Genomic DNA, 22,375 nt, shown 5'->3' with positions numbered 1-22,375 from the left:
ACACAGGGATGATTCACATCTAAATTGCGAAGCGTGTGGAGAATCTTCTGCCCACCATCGTGGTGTTGAGATGCCTCTCACGTCCCACTGAAGCACTCAAAAAATTTGAGCAATCTGCGCTTTAGCTTGGAAAGAAAAAAAAAAAAGATTGATATGGAATTTCTAAAGATTTGATTTGGTCCAACGGTCTGTGTCTGCGATTGTGCCGTACATGCATACACTGCATGCTTGAACGCCTGTGCAAGCGGAGTGTATACATCAGAGTGTGGATAAGACACTGGTGCAGTACATCAGAGTGACATCATGGCTGTAACACCATGAGTCCAGATCTTTTGCATGCTAATCGGTGCCTCTTATTACAAATGCCTTTTTTCATTTTGCTTTAATCTTTTGTGGGGATAGACGGCAGAAGGAAGTACCTGGAGAGCCTGTTTTTATAGAAGGAGAAAAAAAACCAAAACAAGAAAGACAGAAAGATTGAAAAGATGAACGAATGAAAGGGGAAAAAGCCAAAAAGGAGAAGAAACAGCAAAAAGGGGAAGGCAGAGCTGGGAAAGAAAGCGACAAGAATAGAATGTTAGGATAAAAGGATGACTAAACCCAACTCCTCGGAGGGTGAGAGCCAATCTGAAAAATGATTGGTTGACTTTCCCCGGGCAAAGCTCTCTTTGCTCACATCAATAAAACATAAACATGAATAAATGCACTGCTTTGGGCCTTCCAGGGTCCTTACTTAATTTCATGTATGCAAGTGAGCGATGATATGCATGGAAAATTGTATTTACCTAGAAGGCTCAAAATAATTCTGGAAGCCATTTTGTGTTTGTTTGTTCCCAGTATTTACATAAATGCAAGGCTGCATCGCGAACTCTTAAAAATGTGTCTAATGCGCCTTCATTTGTCGAGTTCTGCTGTGCACGTCATGTGTCGTCCCTGCCCGTCTCGCTGTTTGCATGTATAGCAGCCGCTCCCTGGAACCGAGCGGAGCCGCAGATGCACAGCCTATCAATAATGTTGAAGACGTGGGAACACACACAGTCTTCAGTGATGTACTCTTGATGTATCCACTTAGGGACAAATCATCCAAACAGTCATCTGCCTCACTAGTCGGTGGGTCCCTGAGGTAGAAATCCAATGACCCAATTCAGCGGGTCAGCTTTTGTTAATGAGCCAACCGCACAAACACGATGACAACAGTTAAGACACAGCTCCTAATGGCAATTACTGCGCGGGTCCTGAGAGGCTTTCGTGCGATCAAGTTTTGTCATTTTGGGGTTATTTTTAGACGCTGTTTTACATCCTCAACTGAATTGGCGAACATTTGATTAAATTGGAAGCCGTGTGCAAGACGGTGCGAGTGATTGAAACCCTTAAATCTGTGAACATTTATTCAATGTTCACTCAATTAATTTGCCAGGCTGGATATTTGAATCCCTTTGGTTGGGGGAGCGAGCTTCTAGTTTTGACACAGATAAAAATCAATCGCAGATTCAATTTACCTCGTAGTATTTATAATGTCCCATGACACGGAGCCATTGTTGATAGCAAAAGAGAACCGAAGAGACAAACGATCAACAGTTTGGCAGAGTTTTTCTCCCCTATCTATTTTTCAAAGCAGGCAATTAGGCCGAACATCACAGCCATTTAGCTAAGTCTGTGCTCCAAATTGATTCAGACTCCAGCGCTGGACCTTGCAGACATGGTGCATTTAGTTATGCAAATGCTTATCTCTCTGTGTGATTGGTTAATTAACCTGTAACGCAGATAGTCCCAGCCATGCACAGTGGCCATTTGATGGCTAAATTGTGGGTCAATTGGTTTTTTAACATTTTCAAAGCAGACTTAGAGGCATGTCTTTGTTCTAGCCAGTCTTGTGTGGCTTTTCTCGGTTTAATGACTCGTTCCGTGGGTCCCACGAGGTTAATGTGTTTAAACTGACTGTAATTGAGCTTTTGACCTATCTTTCAGGCTTTTTAAAATATTCCTCATATTATGCCATGTTTCTGCTCCTTGATTGTTATTATCTACAATTCCTTCCCCTTCCCTCCGTGCCCTGCCCTAAACCCTCCACGCACACACCCCCATTCCATCCTGAGTTATGAGCATCCCCATGGGAAGTCATTTATAATGCCATTGGAGTGACAATAATTCGTTTGCACACCATTTCACTCTGCCCTCTGTGCCTTGGCAGGCTTTTATGGGCTACATTTTTGTTTGCCCAGAAACACATTGTCCGACCATCCTCAGAGAACACGCAAAAGCATTTAGCCCAAACTGGAACTGGACGTCTTCCAATGAGTAAAATAAGTGACACACCATCCTCCGTCACCATTTCAGGTGTTTTTGTGTTTTTTTCCAGCTAAGCGATTTCACTATTTTCAAGGTAACGAGAAAGACACAAAAAGGAAATGGGGGGGAATGAGGGAGGCTGCAGCCACTGACTCCATTTCTTTTCATTGTTCAGTGAACAATTATGTTCAGATTTCGCTGTCATGTAGGTATCATTCCACATGAGATACAGACACGATTTCTGACAGCCCTGCATGGGTTTTTTTTTTTTTCCGCCACAAGCAGACTGACATCTCTTGACAACATGAGGATCCCTTGTCACGGGGATAACATACTGTATGAGGTTGATATTTATTAGTAAAGGGATGTAGCAGACATGTTGTATTCATTCATTACGAGTAGACAGGTAATATATGCTGGTGAAGCACTTATGCAAAGGCTTTTTAGTGCAGACGCTGGCATGTAATTACGTATGTCTGTTGCTGTTACAGGTGATCCTGATCCTGACTAAGCTGTACGACACCAGCCTGGGGGCCGTTACTGAGAGCTCACTCTGGAGGTGAGTTCGTTTTTTTTAATCGCTGCAATTTTTCCTCCGCCGTCTAACCAGGAAGGTTACGGCATCATTGCAAGGAATTTTATAAAAATGCAAAAGCACAGCCCTAAAAAACAATAAGACTAATATATTCATAGAGAGTGCAGTACACACGAGTATGATTTATAGTGTTCTGCCGTGCGCAGATATGAACAATCAAGTTACAGTGGAAGCCAATATAAAGTATGTTTTAATAAAGCATTGTGAAGTAGTTGAGAATGAAGCATCCTCCTCTTTGCTTACTGCAGTCCCATAAATAACACAGCTGAGAACGGAGCAGTGTTCCTGAGAAATGGCTCAACCTATCTCCTGTCCATCATAGGCGAAAAAACCTTTTTGAAAGGCAATCTTTTTTTTTTTTTAAAGAAAGATAAACCGGAAGACTTATCGGAGAGTTTCTTTGTTTGGATCTGTGGATCTTTTCCTCTGACCTAGAAACTTCCTGATGGAGTTTTTGATTGATCGTCATCCGTAACCTTTTGTTTCAGAGGCAATTGACATGCAATTGCTACTGTATAGCTGTAGTAATTCCATTCAGTCAGTGTTGAGGGGTGAGTTACAGTGCCCTGTCAGGTCATAAATAAGAATGGAATTCATTAAGGATTATACCGTAGAGCCCAATCCAGCCCGTGCATTGCCTTTTTTTCTCACCTCACCCATAGCCTGCAGAGAACTCATTTCATTCTGAAATGCACATGAAAAAGAGACCATCAGTCCGCCGAGCACAGAGTTTCAAATTAATATCTGTTTCACCAGAGGCGCCACTAAGATTTACACCCGACTTGACACGTTTTGAAATCCCATATTGTGTACAGGAGGTCTTCCATCATCAAGGTGTCTGCTTAACAATGGCACCACAAGTAAATTAGAGTGTACCTCAGGGGGTGCACGGAGGCTTTTAGTAGGAGTATTAGAAAAGCAGAGATTTGAATGTTATGAAAAGAAACAGGAGAAAATGATTTCTGTGATAACACAATAACTGATTTATGACTACAGCTCCCGGCCACTGTTGGTGGCAAAATGCAATGTGCAGATCAATGGGCGACTCGCAGAGCCCCATCTAAACACGCATCAAGTCCCTTTGTGTTGTGAGACGGCCGCTCTCTCCGCTAAAGAAACCTCACTACGTAATTACATCATTTAAGAGGCTTTCTTCCACTGCCACAGTCAAAGACAGATATGCCGACTGAAAGGGGGAGTACTTGAGCGCAAACACGAATGTGTTTAGGGGTAAGTCTTTGAAAACAATGTCAACAGCAAATGGGACAATTCAGATTAATGCACAGACAATGATGGCAGACGCCGGGTATCTATCCAATTATGCAGTGAAATTACATTCGGAGGCACTCAGGTAGAACTGAGAGCGTGGATTGGCTGTTTGTGGCGAAGGAGAAATATGAAGATTGGGATGACAAACACATCTAGCCTTCTTGTCATGGGATGGACTAAAAGGGAACAGGCAGTCCTGTGAATAGCAAGTACCTTTCCCATGTTGCACCTTAACGTCTTATTCTACCTGGGCGATGTGATCTCATTTGGTTTTTTATAGCATATCTCACTTAAACCTGTATTATCACTTTTGTGTTGCTAATTTGAGGCACTATAGCAACAGAATGCCTCAATTAAGCTGGCACTGCTGAAAGGACAGCTGATTGAAAGACAATGGAAGAGAGAAAAAAAACGACATTCAAGATAAATAACTGTACGAAAGAGGATTTCACCAAGATGTACCTTCCTCAATGTCCTCAATGCACCAACATCCAGCCGCATGAAAGGAGGGTAATGACTCACTACATCCTGCAACATTACAATGGTCATCACTCAGGAACTCGTTATACTCGAGGACGATGCTTGTGTCAGATGTTTGAGCCCTTTCTCTGCAAATTGCCTTTACTGTACGCACTTCACCTTCCTGCTGACCATATTCCGAAGCGCACCTGAAGTTCATAAATTGATTTCCTACCTCGCAGGCAGCCGCTGTGGTTTCATTACATGTCAGTGTTGCATGAAATTCAGCTTACAAAGACTGTGGCTTGACGTGTAAAAAGTGAATGTTTAGCCTGCATAATGTGCTTGTCAAAGCTACATTACTGCTGAACGCTACTGTAGCTGCGAGTAGGAAATAAAGGCCCTAATGAATATGTCAACACTTTTAATGCAGAAAGCTTGCATTATGCTTCTCTTGATATCCATATTTTCCTCTTTGTTGTCAAAATCTGATTGCTGCGCTCTTTTTATTAGAGCTTTCTTTAATGTAGTACCGAGGAGGAATTTTTTCAGATTATCCCCCGCGCGCTAATACATTACAACACAATGACAACATACTTTTACTGAGAACAGGATGTTGCAGTATGCTAAAGGTGCTCCGTGGAGATTTGTTATAAACACAATTATGTGGCGTGTTCCCTCCCTCATAGAGCTCAACAGTGAGGTTCCGGAAGTGAAAATGCCATTCATATTCTGCATATAGATTTTGATTATTGGCCATAATGTCGTAACCATCCAAAGTAGACTTACCACGAGCTATCAGATTGCCAAACGATGATATATGATCCTGTAGAAGCCACAAGTCCGTATGATATCAATCTTGTTTTGAGAAAAACATGTTTTATTCGCGATGTCATGGATAAGTACTACACTACCCACAATCCTATAGTGCAACAGCGACGTCTCTGATTGGTGGAGCTCGCTGTTACCATGGAAATGTTTACCAAACCCATGAATTTCATGTTAGCTAGTTACTGCTAACACTGAACTCTACGATCGTTTACCACAGAGCGACCATGATTTCACTTTCTGACCTACTGTGTTCATTTAGTGATGAGGAGAAGAGTTTATTAAGGGTTCAGCTGAACATGAAATTTGCGGGTTCGGTAAACATTTACATGGTAACAGCGAGCTCCACCAATCAGAGACGTCGCTGTTACATTCGCAATGGTTTATGGGATGAGTAGTACACAGTCTTGTACCTTTGCTTTTTTCTCCGTTGTCCAACATTTTTTTTTGCGCCGAATTAAATGTTTTATGGTCACGATTCATCTGCTAGCTGATTGGCTTGGTTCCAGGCCTAAAACTCTTTATATAAGGATTTTATGAAACGTCAATGGAGTAAATGAATGGCAAATTCACTTCCGGAACCGGAGCCGTTAAAAAAGTGGGCGGTCACTGTTGAGCTCTATAAAACATTTGCAAAGCTTTAAATACCTGCATTATTAAACCTCTTAACGTTGGTGAGCATTCTTCTACTTCCTGTATTTTCCTGGTGCATGGCTACATTTCTCGCTGTGTTATTGCCACTAATTGGTGATCAGAGGGATAAACTGAAAGAAGTCCTGTAAAGCAGCCTCATTCTCATTTGATAGTCGTGGCCAATTTCTTTTAGGTATTTATTTGGTTTGACCGCGGCTCCACCTTCACCAGTTGACACCATCAGTTCTGTAATTTGCAGTATTTAACCTGATCATCTTGTTATTATTTTACAGCTTGTGTTGCCATCTAACCTAGTGACTAGCATCCGACCGATGAATCGGTTGCCAGATATTATCATCTAATATCAGCTTATCATAGATATATTGGTATTGCTGGTATTGCTGTATATGTTGTAGATTATAATGGAGAAAATGGTGCTAAGGGGTTTATTGTTAAACTGTAAACTATCCTGCCTCGTTTACATGTTTTTGTTACAAAATCTTTGTTGATCACATTTGAGGGATCATCACAAAAAATGTGTGTGTGTATATACAATATCAGAATCTTTCACTCCCTAACTAGATAGACCCAAAATTCAGTCGGGCTCAACAAACTACTAGCGACTTTAAGAACAGACCATTGCCTCTGGCTTCAACACTCCCCATATTTTTGAGGGAATGTGCAGTTTACCAATCTCAGTGTCTTGGCAAGATACTGAACCCCACATTGCTCCTGACGTGCTGGTCAGCAGCTTGCATGGCAGCCAAAGCAATCAGTGTATGAATGCATGTGTGAATTACTGTAAGTCGCTTTGGACAAAAGCGTCTGCTAAATGCCCTCAATGTAAACTGTAAATATTTAACTAGCCTATATGTAATTAAACCAGTAGTGCAGTAACCTGCTAGTGGTTTAGCTACATTCATATAACTCACATGATTCAAGTTAAATATTTGTACCTTTTCGTTAAGGTAACTATGTAGGTAACTACAGAAATGCAATGATTTTTTTTTGTTTTGATTTGTGATTAAAAGCTGATAGTCCTACACTTTCCCATGTATAGTGGAGTATTTATTCTTTTGTTTTATGTTTGACTTGCCACAAACTCAAGTTAGTGCCATTTTGTACTGTATAACATCCTACTGGAGGTAGTAGAGTTAGCTTTAAATGCTTATTGATATTTGATAACAGACTCTACAGTAACTAGCTTTAACATTAGTTATTTCCATTTTCAATCGAATAAGTTTAGCTTGACTTTTTTTTACCTTAGTTTTTTCTAAATCTTCTAACTAAGCAAATACTTCCCTAATGATGTCACATATGAAATAAGCATGTGACCTAAACTATAGACATTTAATGACGTTTTGAGGAAGCTATAGCTACGTTCCATGAAAGCAGGAGTGATGCTAGTTGAGTGAAAGATATAAACAAAATGGAGAGCCACTCATCAAAACATCGCGCCGCTGGTCAAAGGCTCCACGGGGCTCCTCAAAACAGCCGTCTGTTTACAGCACATTTCTGTAAAAACATTTCTGCAACACTAACGGACTACTTGAAAAGTGCTTTTTATTCAGTGCACCATGTGCTGAAACATGTTGGTTGAATAAAGAGCAGATGCTTCTCATAAGTGATTTTCCAAGTATTTTTTTTCCCCCCACATTTGGTTGTATTTATAATTTAAGCACCTACATTAGAAAACCGCTGGAGTAATGACAGCACACTTTTTTTGGGCGGTATAACACATTTATATGCAAGACTGCCAAAAAAAAAAAAAGTCATTTTTTACAAGAAAAACAAAAATAAACACATTAGCATGAAGCTTGTTTCTCTCTGCGAGTTCGTTCTCATTCCATAAATCAACAGGCTGCATGGACGGCTGAAAAATCAATCCGAAAACGTATGATGCTCTGTGGAGACGCGGTCAACCAAAGAATGCCTGATTTGCAGTTAATGGGGTAAAACATGCTAAACTGCCAGTATGGTGCTTTAGAAAATACGTTCAGTGGATATTTTGTGCATCGAACATCCAACATGTTTGTTATTTGTGTCCAGATCCAGCGATTACGGAAGCACCTACACCAAACTCAACGACAAAGTGGGCTCAAGGACAGTTTTAAGTTACCTGTATGTGTGCCCTACCAACAAACAGAAGGTCAGCATCTCTCTGTTGCTTTTATCTCTCTGTCTGATCTCCTGCGAGCTCACCATCAAATTACACTTTTTTTCAATTGCTGCCAAATGACTGTATCTCTGTCTCTACCCCTCTTCTAATGCCATATCCCTCGTCTGGCCCGCTGTACTTAAGATAATGATGCTTAGCGACCCAGAGGTAGAGAGCGCTGTTCTCATCAGTTCAGATGAAGGGGCAAGCTTTGAGAAGCATCCCATTAACTTCAAAATCCTGAGCCTGCTCTTCCACCCGGCACAGGAGAACTGGATCCTGGCTTACAGTGATGACAGCAAGGTAACTTCTGAGTCAATGAACTTTTGAGTGGAAATTAGATAATATGCTAAAAGATACTAAATGTAAAATAGGGCTGCTCTATTAGTAATGATTACAGATTTTGATCCTACGATTACTGTGATTTATTTCAGCTATGTGTGTTTTTTTTTTTGTTTTTTTTTTTACTGATACCGCTTTAAGAAATCTGTTTTAAAGAAGTATTAAATTACACAAACATGTTGTGAGCCCCCGTCTCTGGGCATAACCTAGTGTTTTTCCTTCATGCCTCAAGTCAGCCAATCACCAGCGCTGTTAGTTCTTGGCACAACAAGCACTGTACAAGTACTGAAGCTTGATACCAAGCCCTGATGGTTTCATGATTATAATGCATTCATTTATTTCAAAACACCACGGATGTAAAAAATCGCAAGGTTTGATTTTATTTTATTCACACAACATTTATGTCAGCTTTCTGGAGAAACCAGATTCTGTTTTGTCTCACATTTGATCGAAAAATGGCAGCTTCTTTCTCTGATTTGGATTTTGCGACATTGATAATATTTCTACTAATTGTGCAGCCCTAATCCATAACCTGTTTTTAAAGGGTAACTCCTCCAATTCTACACATTAAACTATGTTTGCAGGTCTTGGGGAGTTCAAGTCTGAAAAAAGTAAAACAAAGCTTTTTGCCTACAGTGATGTCAGTCAGTGGCCGAGTTGCATTGTGGGTAAAGTAGGCAAGTTTTTGAAAGGGAGGAAGAGTGCGTGGAATAATCACTTGTTTCCAAACCGTTCATAATGAGCCAAAGATTGTTCTAGGAGGGGACTGTTTAAAAAAAAAAAATAATAAAAAACACATTACCCACAATGCATACTGAGTGACATCACTGGAGGCAGCTCATCAGATCACATGCAGCCTCCTCTGGAGCCACAAAAGGCTTTATACCATTTTTTTTTTCACATAGGCAGTAGTGTTCCCCAAGAAGTATAAACACACTTCTAATTAATGTGTAAAACTGGTGGAGTTGCCCTTTAAATGTAATTTGTATGTGCTTGTGCATGTCATGATCTCTGTGCAATATCTTCCTCCCTAAAACTTTAAGTGTGATGAAGATCGGCCTAATTTTGTCTTGCAGCTGTACAGTTCAATGGACTTCGGGAGGAAATGGCAGCTCGTTCACGACAACGTGATGCCAGGCAGATTCTACTGGTATGATTATGCGGCTCCTATTTCTGAACTGTTTTGATTGATTGTAATTTGCATAATGATAGTGTTCATGACCCCTGTGCTGTCAGAAGGATCCAGTGACCACCAGTCAAAAATGGATCTCTCGCACGGCAGTTCGAGCACAGAGCTGATCTCATTCGCGTCACGTAGACCTGAAGGCATATTGCTTCTTTTTCCATAGCACAAACATGACATGCTGCTTTTGTTGTCGCTGTCATTTAGTAATCTCCACAGCCCGGGCACAAGGCAGTGAATATTGATGTTGAGCCCGTTTATCCCTGTTTGTCATGGTATTTGTCAAACCCCTTAGTTGTTTTTTCTTTAGCCGGTATAGAAAAGGACATTGGTTGGAGGGCGTCCTCTCCACATGCATGAGCAGCGAGACGTTTGATAAATAAGAAAAGCTCAGCGTGCATCGTGGCACCCGAGACAATACATTATTTGTGCTCTTGAACACCGTGCCTTCATGCACATTATGTCAAAGAGTTATTTTTCAAAATGGTGTTGCAGCCACCTGCAATTTCATAACTGCGTTCGTTTCCTTTGGTTAGATATTTATGTGACTGGCTGATGCTTCGTCACCCCTCCCTCCTGTTGTATCCTCTGTTGATTCGTCGCTGAATTGAGATTTATTGCCACTGGTGGCGCAGATTCTACACTAACTGATTAAGATAAAAACATCCTGCTGCGGCTCTCGCACATTCAGGTTGTCCATCCACAGCTGTGATACTCAACCTGCCCTCCTTCTCTCCCTCTCCCTCCCTCTTATCTCTTCCTCATCTTTCCCTTTTCTTTCCAATCTTTCTGCTCCTCTCTCCATCTTCTTCTCCTCCTCCTCCCGCTCTTTTCAAGGGCGGTAATGGGGCTGGACAGCGAATCTGATGTGGTCCACATCGAGACGCGCATCGCGGAAGGCCGTGAGTGCTGCACTCTCCAGTCCACCGCGGTAGCAAGACCCACAGGACCCTTTGCCTCTCATTTAGAGCGAGGTCAAGGGGAAGATGAGACCCGATCTGCTCGTCAGATTGGTCCCTGGAGTCTAGTAAAGCAGAATGGGTGTCTCCTGACAAAAACGCACACTTTTGCTGGGTTGATGGATGTTTCTTCTTCTAAATCTTTCCCCTGTGTCTCATACACATATCCACTCCCCTCCTTCTAAACATCACGGTATATTCTGTCAACCAATTACAGGGTTTCCCTGCATCTGTAAAGATACTCGTATCGCTCATGTGGTGAGAAAGTCTGAATTAGCATGCAAACTCCTCTGGTCTCAGACCAAACCATCCTGAACTGTTTTAGCAGTGTGACACACTGCAGGAGCTTCTCCTGAACTAGTCTAGTCTCTTAGCTAATTTGGATTGCAAAGGGCAGGCTGGATATTTTCTTCATTATTTATACAGTTAGTCGAGCTTGAAGCCATTTCAGAAAATTGTATGTTTAGCATGTCCATACTGTATAGCAGCTCCAGCGCATACAAAGAACTGTTTGAAGGTAAATGGTTGTAATTTACTTCTGATTGATTTCCTTTCGCCTCCCTCCAGGCGCCCAGTACGTGAGGTGCAGAGCCCCACGATGCACCGAAGCCGACAGGAAGTACCTCTTTCCCGGACATGTAGACACCAACTCACTGGTTGTGCAGGATGAATATGTTTTCACACAGGTTTGCATAGTAATAGATTACTTTTTGTTCTTGATTAAGCTCAACGTAATGTCTTCATCTTTTCAATGCGAAGGCTCCCGTGTCTGTGAGCTTTGATTTTTCTTGGGCTTTTTGGGTTATTTTATTTGGGTCTCCCTTTCCATCAAAACCCACGTAATGACTTTCCCCAACACACACCTGTTCCCCACCAGCTCGGTGTGTGTTTTGATTATGTTTTGTCTCGTTCATGTCAAGGCAGGTTCAGTGTTTGCGCGGACACTCTCCGTGTCTGACAAATGTGATTGCTAGCAGAGAGCACTCTGAATAGACAGGTCGGTGTCCTTATTACCATTCACTCTGACTTTGACTCCAATTAGACAGCAGCAGTCAGGGTCATTATCAGAAATTTAATTTTCAAATGCCCTCCACTGTCATTGATTTCCATCCTCAGCTAAGTAATTTTCTCTCCGCTGGTCAGCCTTGAAACATTTGGCCATCCTTGTTGGACTCCCACGAAGTTTCAGGAACACAGAAATCAAATTAGAGTAGTTTTCTGAGGCTCCGTGTTTGTAGTGAATCATTCTGCACTCGCTGCTCTCTCTCTTTTTTTCAATAAACGCCTCTAAATGTTTGCTTTTTTAATTTATTTATCCACAGATTTAATCTTTTGATATGATATGATGCAGCAGCAACACTTTAGCGGTGACCCAGTTTTACTTTCAACACACTTAATCCACAGTCTCGATTGGAACGGCTGCGATGCAAGAATGACAATGTATGGAAAAAATAAATAAAAAATCACAGCGTGATGCAGAAATGGTGATTCAATAAAATGCCCCAAATTGCATTTAGCTGAGATGAGATTGACCGCCGAGGCAGACATGAGGAAGATGCTGGTGAAAATAACTGGACACAGAGTGTCTGCACCGAGCCGCCGCGGTGGCACAGATGACTTTCTCGTGACTTTCATTGCTCGGGGCATTTGGATTTAACTTGACAAAGAGTAATGAGGTTATCGATTGGGCTACAACGAAATAAGCAGTCTTCAACACCTCCAAAGTCTCATGGGAGAGGAGGAACAGCCAAGTGCAACATCCTCAAAAATGTGGCCTGGGAAAAAGCAGCTCATTGATTTTCGATAGATTATTCCATTAGAGCCCTAATGTAGTGTGTTAGGGGACAAACGCCATCCTTCTAGTTGATTAGAAAATAAGCAATCAAGTAGTGTTGCCCTGCCTGTAAGTGGGTGGGAAAGTGGTAGTGCATTAAGATCTTCAGGACACACTCTGTAGATAAAGCCAACGCAATTTTCAGTCCTCTTAGCTTCAAACTAATAGAGATAATAATAATATCTGTTGTGCTTGTAATTTTAAGTCTGCTTTTCGACGCTGCGAAAAAGGCAGAGTGAAAGTGCAAGCGTTTTATCAAGTCAGTCATGCGTTGTGAATTAATACTCGTCCTTCAGGAGACGCTGCGGCTTCACGTCCTCGTTTCTCAACAGAGTCCCATTCATGGCAGTTTGCAAACTCTCTCACAGCTGCCTTCCATTCCTGTTTGGTTGTTTTCTGTGGGAAATTGCGCAAATTACAGAGACACTGACCTAAAACCAATGAAATGATAAAGAAATGAGATGTTGGGTGAAGTGTCAGTGAAATATGTATATGTAGTCTGTTTAAATGGTGACAAAGCTTCTTTGACTTGATTGCAAAGGTAACCAGGTCAGGACAAGCCAGCTACTTCGTCTCCTACATGAGAGAATCCTTCAGGAAGATGGAGTTACCTAAATATTGTCTCCCAAAGGTAAGACAATAGCTGTCAAATAACAAAAGATGTATTATCTCAAACAAACATGGATATTGTTTCCATTTCTTGGTCGGATAAAAGTCGCACAACAGTGTTTTCTTTTAGTGAAGAAATGTCAGATTTTATTCAAAAGCTTCTTCTCACCCGCGCCTGTCAGTCTCACCTCTGTCTATAACTCACACCTTCCTACAGGACATGCATATCATCAGTACGGATGAGAAGCAGGTGTTTGCTGCGGTCCAGGAGTGGAATCAGAACAACACTTACAGCCTTTACATCTCAGACTCCCCCGGCGTCTACTTTACGCTCTCATTAGAGAACCTGAGGACCAGCAGAGGACTTGCCGGTAACCTACTGGTTGATTTTTACAAGGTGCGTAGTTTGTCTCCTTCATGGCCGGCTGCTGTCACAGCACCACTAATTCCCCTTCCGGGTGTTTCACACAATAGCAGCAGGAGTTGCCAAAAATGGCTTTCAGAGCCTGAGGTGGTCATATTCAAATTGCTGCTTTGTCTGACCAACGGTGTAAAGACATTCATTCTGGAATAATAGAAAACGGTGAAAAGTAGGAAATCACCTTTAGGAAGCTGGTAGGTGGAAGTCCAATTTCCTTTTCTTCCATTTAATGTGACTCTACACCTCTACTTTCTTCTCCCCTACAAACAAACAAACAAACAAATATTTTACCTGGTCTCACAAATAACTTTTCGGATTTTACTAAACTAAAACATACAATATGAATGAATGTGAGTCGTGGAACACTGGTATTAAAGCAACATCATGTGGAAATTGGCACATTTGTGTGATTTGATGCGAAACCACTGTCGTAGATACAGGTGCTTATTTGCTCATTTGTAAGTGCTGATGACAAAGAAAACTCATCACGTCATATCAGTGTTACGTGTTTAAAACTTGTATGTTGAAGTAAACATGTATGTAATGATACAAAGTGCAAGACGCTGTAACATCAACATGATTTCGAAGCTGTTATTTATGCCACAAAAGTTGCATAATGCTGCTTTAAATAACATTTCGAATGCACGACTTTCACTTTTAACAAGCATTCATGTATTGTGATGTTGCTGATTCTACTGACAGGCGCTCTATGTCACAATTTGTTTCCATCTTTTTTATTGAACATATGCGAGCAGATTGTAACATGACGTGAAAAATGAGACCTTCCCTGTCACCCAGTTGCTGCTACAAGCCTGTATTTAACCGATTTGTTTAAGTTGTTTGATGCGGCTGAGCTGTGGATTTCTTTGTGAAGGACTCGGGTCGGATTTTCGGTGTCTGCCCGTCTCGAGTTCCTCGTGTCAGAGCTTCTCACCGCTCTGCTTACAGAGAGCAACAGTAGCTAATATTTGTTTAGAAATAGAGTCTGCGGACATAAACCAACTAGCGGCTTCCAGCAGGCCACAGAAGTTCCACAGAGGTTATTTTATTGCTTTTGCTTGTGCTACAACGTTGTGCACAGAAACATGGCATCACCAGTGCTGTTTCAACTGACAGACGGACACAGGAAAATGCATCTTATTAGAGAGAGCATTGCAAGTCATAATAGTCAAGATAAAAGTGAATAATTAAAGTAAAATGCAGACATTGGACAAAGAAAACAAAAAGATAAACAAGTGAATAAGACCCCTCTGGTGGCCCCGTGTTGGAAAGACTCTGCAAAAGTGCCCCCTCTAAATTGTGATAAAGTGCCCTCTGGGGTGCCTTTCCTGCAGGCAGAACATGGTGTTGTGTCCTCGCTTCACTATTCTGCACGACATACAGCTCATAAACCTCCACCGATGGAGCGTTCAACAGGAGAATTTAGACCCCTGTGCTACGGGAGAGAGCGCAGTTTTAGCCTGACTACATAAGATAAAAAAAGGCCAGTCGAGCCTCTAAGAGTATACTTTATTTTTCTCTGATCCACTAAAGATGAAATGGTGGTGATTCTTGCTACCACTTTAACACAATTAGGCGTCTAGCTACAAAAGAAGAGAAAGCCACTAAATTAGCCTGTTGTTTGGATAAAAGATGACAACAACGAGGACTGCTGTTAGGAGGGAGGGTTCAAATGGTTTTCCAAATGCATATGCAAATGTCTCAAAAGCAGAGGGCCAGTAAGAGGATAGACGGGTCCAGAGGGTCCATTAGAAATTCTATGTGTGCTCAGAACTAAATCAGGAAAGACCTTTTGAAATATTTTAATTTTAAAATAGACTTCCAATCATCCTCTGAGAATTGCACCTCCAAGTCCCTTTAGACTTAATTATATGAAAAGAAGACCAATTAATAGCTGAGATTATGTCATATAATCTGGAGATAACTCCCTTATTCTTTGGTTCTATGTGTGAAATCTCATCTAGAATGGATTCTCGTGGTAATTGAGGAAAACATGAGATGTTTAATTACGTTTAAAGTCATGAATAAAAGGGGGAGATTGTGGAAGCTCGATGTTCTTGTGAGATCTCATTAAAAAAAACAAAAACGTTGTCGACATTCAGGTCTTTAAGTGATTGCAGCCCTTATCTTTCACAGTGCCCCTTTTTAATGGGGAAAAAGTACCTGATGTCCAATCAGACTTGATGATAATGTAGTTTCGAAGCAATAAATTCCTCAGTGCCCACGTGTACCAGGATGCATTGCGATCTTTGTCCACAACATCCCCGGCTTTCCATTTCAACTGTTGGGAATTTAGCTAGTTTACAAGCGAGAGAACAAGTTTTGTTTATGAGCAGCCGAACAACCCCAGAGGCAAAATCCAGGCTGAAATATCTTGTAGTTCTTCTCAAACACCAATTACTTGACCGGTGTCAGAACGAGAACAGACTCTGCAGCAGTCAATATGGCATGCACAGGATTTTATTGCCTTGATTGACTACATTTACCGTCAATACAGCAAATGTTCTCTGTAAGCAAACGGTCTGAATATATATTCCACCGCTGCTCGAACAATCAATCGGTTATTATTGGTTCATTTTCTGCTGATCGATTAATTGACAAATCCCTTAAGCCTCTGCTGCGTCATGACTGAAACATCTCGAAAGGCCACCGATGCATTTTTTTTTTTGCCGTTTTCCTTCCGTAGGTGGAGGGAATAAACGGCATGTACCTCGCCAACAAACTGGTGGACAATCACATCAAGAGTTTCATCACATACAACAAGGGGCAGACGTGGGCCCTGCTGCCAGCTCCCGCCGCCGATGTGGCTGGAAATAACCTTCACTGCATCCTGGTGAGGCTCGGGCCCTTTGGGCAGCAGGGAATCAATGCTCGTATTCATGCGAAATGAGGCTTATGACATATATCATTCATCAAATGTTTCAACCTCATCGGCCGCACGTTGGATGTTCTTTGATTTGGAGCCATATTTGCGCGGGGAGGGGGGCGTTCAGGTGCCAGCCTCGGCATCAGCTCGCCTTTTTAGTCTCCTAAATGGTCGAGGAGATGCTTGGCTGGAATATTCTTATTACGGGTGTGAGGCGCAGAGTGTCACCGCTGTCAGTTCCAGGGGTCCAGGCTTCCCATTAACCTCTGTGATTTCAATTTACTACCTGTAGTCACGGCGGGCTAATGAATGTTAGATTACACTGAATTGCATTATGGTGGTCATGTTGTTATTCGGCAGGTGTGATAGCCACCTAATCCAGTCAGTATGTTCTTTAGCGATAATGTATATTGTCCAGTTAATAGCGGGTTAAGCGCGTCTCTCTGTGTCACCCAATTGACCATCATGCTCCTGCCAGCTTCCCGACCCCCCTCCGACCTCGGCGGTTTGAAAAGCCTTATTGATGTTTTTTTGCAGCGTGCTTTAGTCTGAGAGATGAGTGAAAATGATTTGAATCAATTTTGCCAGTTTTATCAGTGCATCTTGGGGAATTTTAATTACATGCCTTGTTTGCTTTAGAATGAAACAATTCAAATGCCCTCTGTGTCCTCTCAGCCATTTTCTGTCTCTTTCTTTTTTTCTCCTGGCAGAGGAGATGAGAAGAACAAAGTATCTTTGTTTTATAAATGGTGTCTGAAAATGTTAGCAGTTTTTTTTTCTCTCTCTCTGTCTCTCAATGGGAAGAATAGTGTGAATGCAAAGCTAATTATAATTGCCTCTGTGAAGATCTGTCCGATACATATTGTTTCAACCTGCGCCGTATCGGGATCCGTTTGTGTTGACAGCCGTTTTGCTCGCTGCATCTTCATCTGGAGATGTCGGAGAATCCCTACACGTCCGGACCCATCACCAGCAAAAAGTCCGTGCCTGGCATCATCGTGGCAACAGGTAGAGCTCCGTAAAGGATGTGCATTTGATGTGTGATCAGATTAGACCTGACATAAGTGGCGAGAACTTGCTATTTGTTCTCTCATCACCAGAGGACTTTCTCAGAAGACAAAAAAAAACACACACACACACAAAACCAATCACACAGTGCCCTCTTTCTGTCATTGAAATCGGATACTGAAACTTCATCGCCCACATCTCATATTTTGGGCCGAGATTATTGGGTTGCGGTAACTCATAAATGTGTCCTCTGGTGGAAAGTGAGGACACGCACAGATTTTGCAAAAATAACTAACGATTTTATCAGGTGGTTGCGCGTACAGGTGTGGTATGGAGTCTTTGCTATGTAAATACCCGCGGAGTGAAAATTATTCATCTTTTCTGTGCTCAGGGAATATCGGAACAGAGCTGTCCTCCACCAACCTTGGGATGTTTATAACATCTGATGCAGGAAATAGCTGGAGACAGGTGAGACCCATCTGTGTCTACACAATGCACGCGTTTACCTTAAACAGATTATGTACTTGTGCGCTTTCACAAGTGTGTGTTTTTTTCAATGCAGATTTTTGAAGAGGAGCACAAAGTGTGGTTTCTTGACAATGGTGGCGCCATGCTGGCCGTCTTACAGGCAGCGACGCCCATCCGACACTTACGGTAGGTGACCGGCGTCGTAATTACTGTAGGTAGGAAGTGTAGGTGTTGTGGAGTCGTAGTGGGGAAAATTGCGAGCGTAATTTCATTCCTCTGGTTTTGATGCGGCGTATGATTACATTTAATGTTTTGAAAACGCTGATGGGCCGAGTTTGCATGATTATTGTATCGCCACTGCGGCTTCAGAACTGTCAGAATCATTTCCAACAGAAGAGTCTGTTACAGCTTTGTACTCGTGGTTGGATGTGATGGTTTGAGTGCTTTTATGTAAATGAAAAGTAGAGCAGGGCGGAAATATGAGACTGAGAATGCCCTCATAAGTGCCCCATATTGTGGGAGCTTTGTAACACTATCTACTTTGATGTCCCCGCTCACTACAGCCCTGTCAAAAGTGATTAAGCTCCGAGAAAGGTGATTTGAAACCCCCCAGATCTATTTCTAACGTTATAACCTGAGCCGTATCTCTCTTTTTCTGTTGTTTTGTCACCTTTTAAAAAATTTACCTGCGCCGGAGAACATTCGTTCTGTTGTTCAGCTCGCTGTCAAGATAATTTTTCACATTGCAGTGGATTCAAGGTGCTTCATTTTTCAACAGAGGCAAGAGCTAAATGACCTGAAATCTTTCATCGTATTTCTTTGTTCCTTGTTTTCCCTGCTTAACCTGTGCGCTTGTTTTTGTGTGATGTCGTATGCAAAGAGAAAAACAATATATTTAGCCACTACAGATGAACGCGGCGGGATCGACAGGCAGGCAGGCAGACAGACAGATGTTCATGCCCTGACAGCTGTTGTTGTTGTTTTTGTTTTGTTTTTTTGTTATGCAGGATCAGTCTAGACGAAGGAAAGAAATGGGACCGTCACAGTTTCTCCTTGGCTCCCCTGTATGTGGATGGAGTTTTAATGGAGCCAGAATCCGACAATCACATTATCACGTAAGCAGAGACGCGCAAGTACAACCCAGCAGGAATAAAACACATTTCAGGTTTGAGGAATTGTCTGTAATCAGAGAAAAGGTTCACCCGACAACTTTTCATCTCATCCGGCAGCGTTAATGGCATGACTTATATCTGTATCTCGACTTGAATTAGCATTTTGTTGAATCACCTTCCAGTTTCTTCGGACACTTCGGCCATCGGTCAGAGTGGCAGCTGATCAAGATCAACTACAAGGGCCTCTTTAGCAGGAGATGCATGGATGGAGATTATCAGACGTGGCACCTGCACAACAAGGTACCAGGAATATTAAACGTCATTGATTTGTTGCCGAGAGATGCATGTTTGCCCGTTGTCACTGTAAACACAGTACGCCGGCTTGATGCACGAGCAGAAATCTTTCTCTCCGCCTCTCCCCTTCGCTTTCCCAGAGTTTGCTGTCAGTCTCGTGAAGAGCTACACCGTGTTTTTCTTTGCGATTACAGGGAGAGCTGTGCGTGATGGGCGAGAAGCAGATCTATATGAAGCGCCGGCCAGGAAACCGTTGCATGCTGGCCCAGGACTATTCAAGGATCTATTCGTCAGAGCCGTGTGTTTGCACTGCCTACGATTTTGAATGGTAATGACTTCCCTTCTCCGATTTCCCGGCTGAGACTATACTGTAACTCTAAACATTTTGTCCTCCGTGATCCGTGATTTCTTTCATTACATGTTTACCAAACAGCCCCCCCCCCCCCTCCTTTGAACATCTAATTCAATTGCACTTAATTACTGCTGCGTGTAGACATTTGTAATCGAAAACAGAAGTATCAGTTTGCAGAACTTCATATGCCTTAATATCCTTGTTGCATCGCATATTTACTGGATAACCAATACGACTGTATTCATGGAAACTAATTACACTTTTGAAATTGTAGATGGGAGTTGGGAACTTTTTCTTTGTGCCACTGTAATTTGCATAATGTCAAGTGACTTATTAGAATTCAATTAATAATGAATCACTAAATGAATTTTGAATAACTTTTATCCATCCGTCTGAAATTCTGTTTGATCCCACTTGTCTGACAATCATGTCTCTAGTTATGGTCTTAAAATATGCCATGAAGCTCCACAATACAAAAGCTTGTAGAGGCTCGACTATTTGAATAGCTGTGTTTATCATTTTATGAAGTGCCGTGGTTTTTTTTTTTGGCAGTGATTACGGTTGGGAACGCCAGGCAGACGGGAAGTGCTCCCCTGCTTTTTGGTTTAATCCAAATGGTGCGGCTAAAAGCTGCAGCAGCAGCCAAAGCTTCCTTAACAGCACAGGGTAAGTGGGCCCCAATGTTCAATCCATCACCAAACAATATTATTCCATTTCAGCTCGTTTGTCATGTTGTCTGGAACACAAACAAAAAATAATGCCTCGCTTTCTCGATGGTTCAGGAAAAAAAAAGTCAGAGTAGAGCGGAAAAAAGTAACCTGGACTGTGTCCTCCCTCCATAATACATAATAATGTAAGGACAAAACAGTGAAGTACATATTGATATGTGGGCGGGACAAGTCATAATTCATTCTGGCCCACTCACATTCACAGACTTTCACTCCCACTTATTTAATCCGTCCATGAACACATTTCTAGTCCCGTTTTAAACACACATTTATACATTATAATCTGTTTTATATATAATTTTTGCATTTTGCTCTCATTTCATATATGTTTAACACACGTCCATATGTCTCACTCCCATATTTATACATTTTTTTACTTACAAATGTCACCTTGATATTCATATATTTTAATAGACGCATTAATACATGTTGCACTCATGCACATGCATTCACTGTAAACATTTACGATGATAAATGATATACGTATGTAAGAAGCAGGTATGTCATGTAAAAACATGACATACCTGCTTCTGCTGGTGAATGTGTGTTCACATATATACCTACTTGGTAGATGGACCATATTCACACAGCGGCCATTTCTTCTAACATCACACTCAGGGTGGGAAACTCAAATACTGCACTGCTGTGCAAAGTTGTACACGATAAAAATTTAACAAAAAACGAAATCTATATCCAATGAGTATGTAATACGGGAACCTGACCTGATACCTGTCTTGTTTTCTATGCTGTATTCTTTAAAGGTATCGGAAGGTTTTGTCCAATAACTGTAAGGAGGTAGGGAGGAACGTTTATTCACCCAAGAGGCAGACGTGCCGTCCAAGACCACCCCGAGGCCTCCGGCTGTCCACCGGTCATGGAGAGCTCAGTGCTGCTGTCGGAAGCAACGTCACTTTCATGGTTTACCTCGATAATGTAAGTCATATCACTGAGACATCTGTAGTGTTAGCAGTATAGAGTTAGTATAAGTAAATCTATCTATCTATCTATCTATCTATCTATCTATCTATCTGTCTATCTGTCTGTCTGTCTGTCTATCTTTATATAAGTGTATAAAAAACTGACCGTTTTCACCAAAGTTATTATGGGGCAAATATGTGTAACAAATTATGTTATCAGTTTAATAATTGTTGAAATATTTTACCCAAAACATAGACCTGCTGGTGGCGCTGTAGGAAAATGTAGAGATCTATGAGAGTCTGATGGATCCTCTGGTAAGAATAAACACCAGTGCCAGATTGTATGCTGATTTACAGACATGGAACTTTTCGAAATTTCAAATCGGCTGGTGGCGCTGTTTAGGAAATCAGGCTATCACCAGTGTCATTAGGATTTCTCCCCTGAGGACCTTGAATGTCAGAACCACATTTCATGACAATCGAGCCCATATTATTCAAGATATTTCACATAAAGACACGCATTTAACTCACTGTGGTACAATAGTGAACAGTCGGGATAGACTACACTCATTAGGATACATCTTCTTGGAACCATGAATTTGGACATCGAAATAGTTGTAAAGATATTACAGTCTGGTGATCTGACCGCAACGTCTACAGGGCCACGCCACGAGTATGGCTAGAAATATAACTTCTCACTTCTTGAGAACACACGCAAGGAAGCTTTTAGAAATCCCGGTACACTGTTGGTGAATAGTACCGGGTTATCAGAATTATCTTTCTGGAGAACCTTCAGATCTCAGATCACTCTGTGAGCAGTTTTCCTCGAAACTGCTTTCTACAGGAGAAATAAACTCTGTAAGAACTGATGTCAAGGTGTTGGGTACACGTGTACCGACAAGAATGCTGTTTCTGGCAAGACAAGTTGTTATTGATTCGTTAAATGTGTTTTTTTTCATATTGTGAGCAACAAAAAAGAAGCCCCATTGACCTGTTATATTAGTGTGGTGCCAGAATATTACAGAACAGATACCTCAAAGTGCAGGCAAAT

The 22,375-nt window shown here is 41.7% G+C and overlaps 1 protein-coding gene across 2 annotated transcripts in view; it reads left to right on the top strand.

The window, feature by feature from the left end:
- Positions 1–22,375, top strand: part of sorcs3b (sortilin related VPS10 domain containing receptor 3b) — a 52,021-nt gene that overhangs the window by 14,731 nt on the left and 14,915 nt on the right. For both annotated transcript variants that reach the window (XM_030442416.1, XM_030442415.1), the window contains exons 2-18: positions 2,781–2,848; positions 8,123–8,222; positions 8,376–8,534; positions 9,650–9,723; positions 10,594–10,658; positions 11,283–11,401; positions 13,091–13,180; positions 13,376–13,555; positions 16,266–16,412; positions 17,351–17,453; positions 17,845–17,921; positions 18,016–18,107; positions 18,929–19,036; positions 19,216–19,333; positions 19,522–19,655; positions 20,232–20,345; positions 21,169–21,340. In XM_030442416.1, coding sequence (XP_030298276.1) covers positions 2,781–2,848; positions 8,123–8,222; positions 8,376–8,534; positions 9,650–9,723; positions 10,594–10,658; positions 11,283–11,401; positions 13,091–13,180; positions 13,376–13,555; positions 16,266–16,412; positions 17,351–17,453; positions 17,845–17,921; positions 18,016–18,107; positions 18,929–19,036; positions 19,216–19,333; positions 19,522–19,655; positions 20,232–20,345; positions 21,169–21,340 — 1,920 coding nt within the window. The remainder of the gene's footprint in view (positions 1–2,780; positions 2,849–8,122; positions 8,223–8,375; positions 8,535–9,649; positions 9,724–10,593; positions 10,659–11,282; positions 11,402–13,090; positions 13,181–13,375; positions 13,556–16,265; positions 16,413–17,350; positions 17,454–17,844; positions 17,922–18,015; positions 18,108–18,928; positions 19,037–19,215; positions 19,334–19,521; positions 19,656–20,231; positions 20,346–21,168; positions 21,341–22,375) is intronic.

The sequence above is a fragment of the Sparus aurata genome, chromosome 15 (genome assembly GCF_900880675.1).
Source record: "Sparus aurata chromosome 15, fSpaAur1.1, whole genome shotgun sequence".
Classification (NCBI taxonomy): domain Eukaryota; kingdom Metazoa; phylum Chordata; class Actinopteri; order Spariformes; family Sparidae; genus Sparus; species Sparus aurata.
This window is presented reverse-complemented; position numbering and strand designations above follow the sequence as displayed.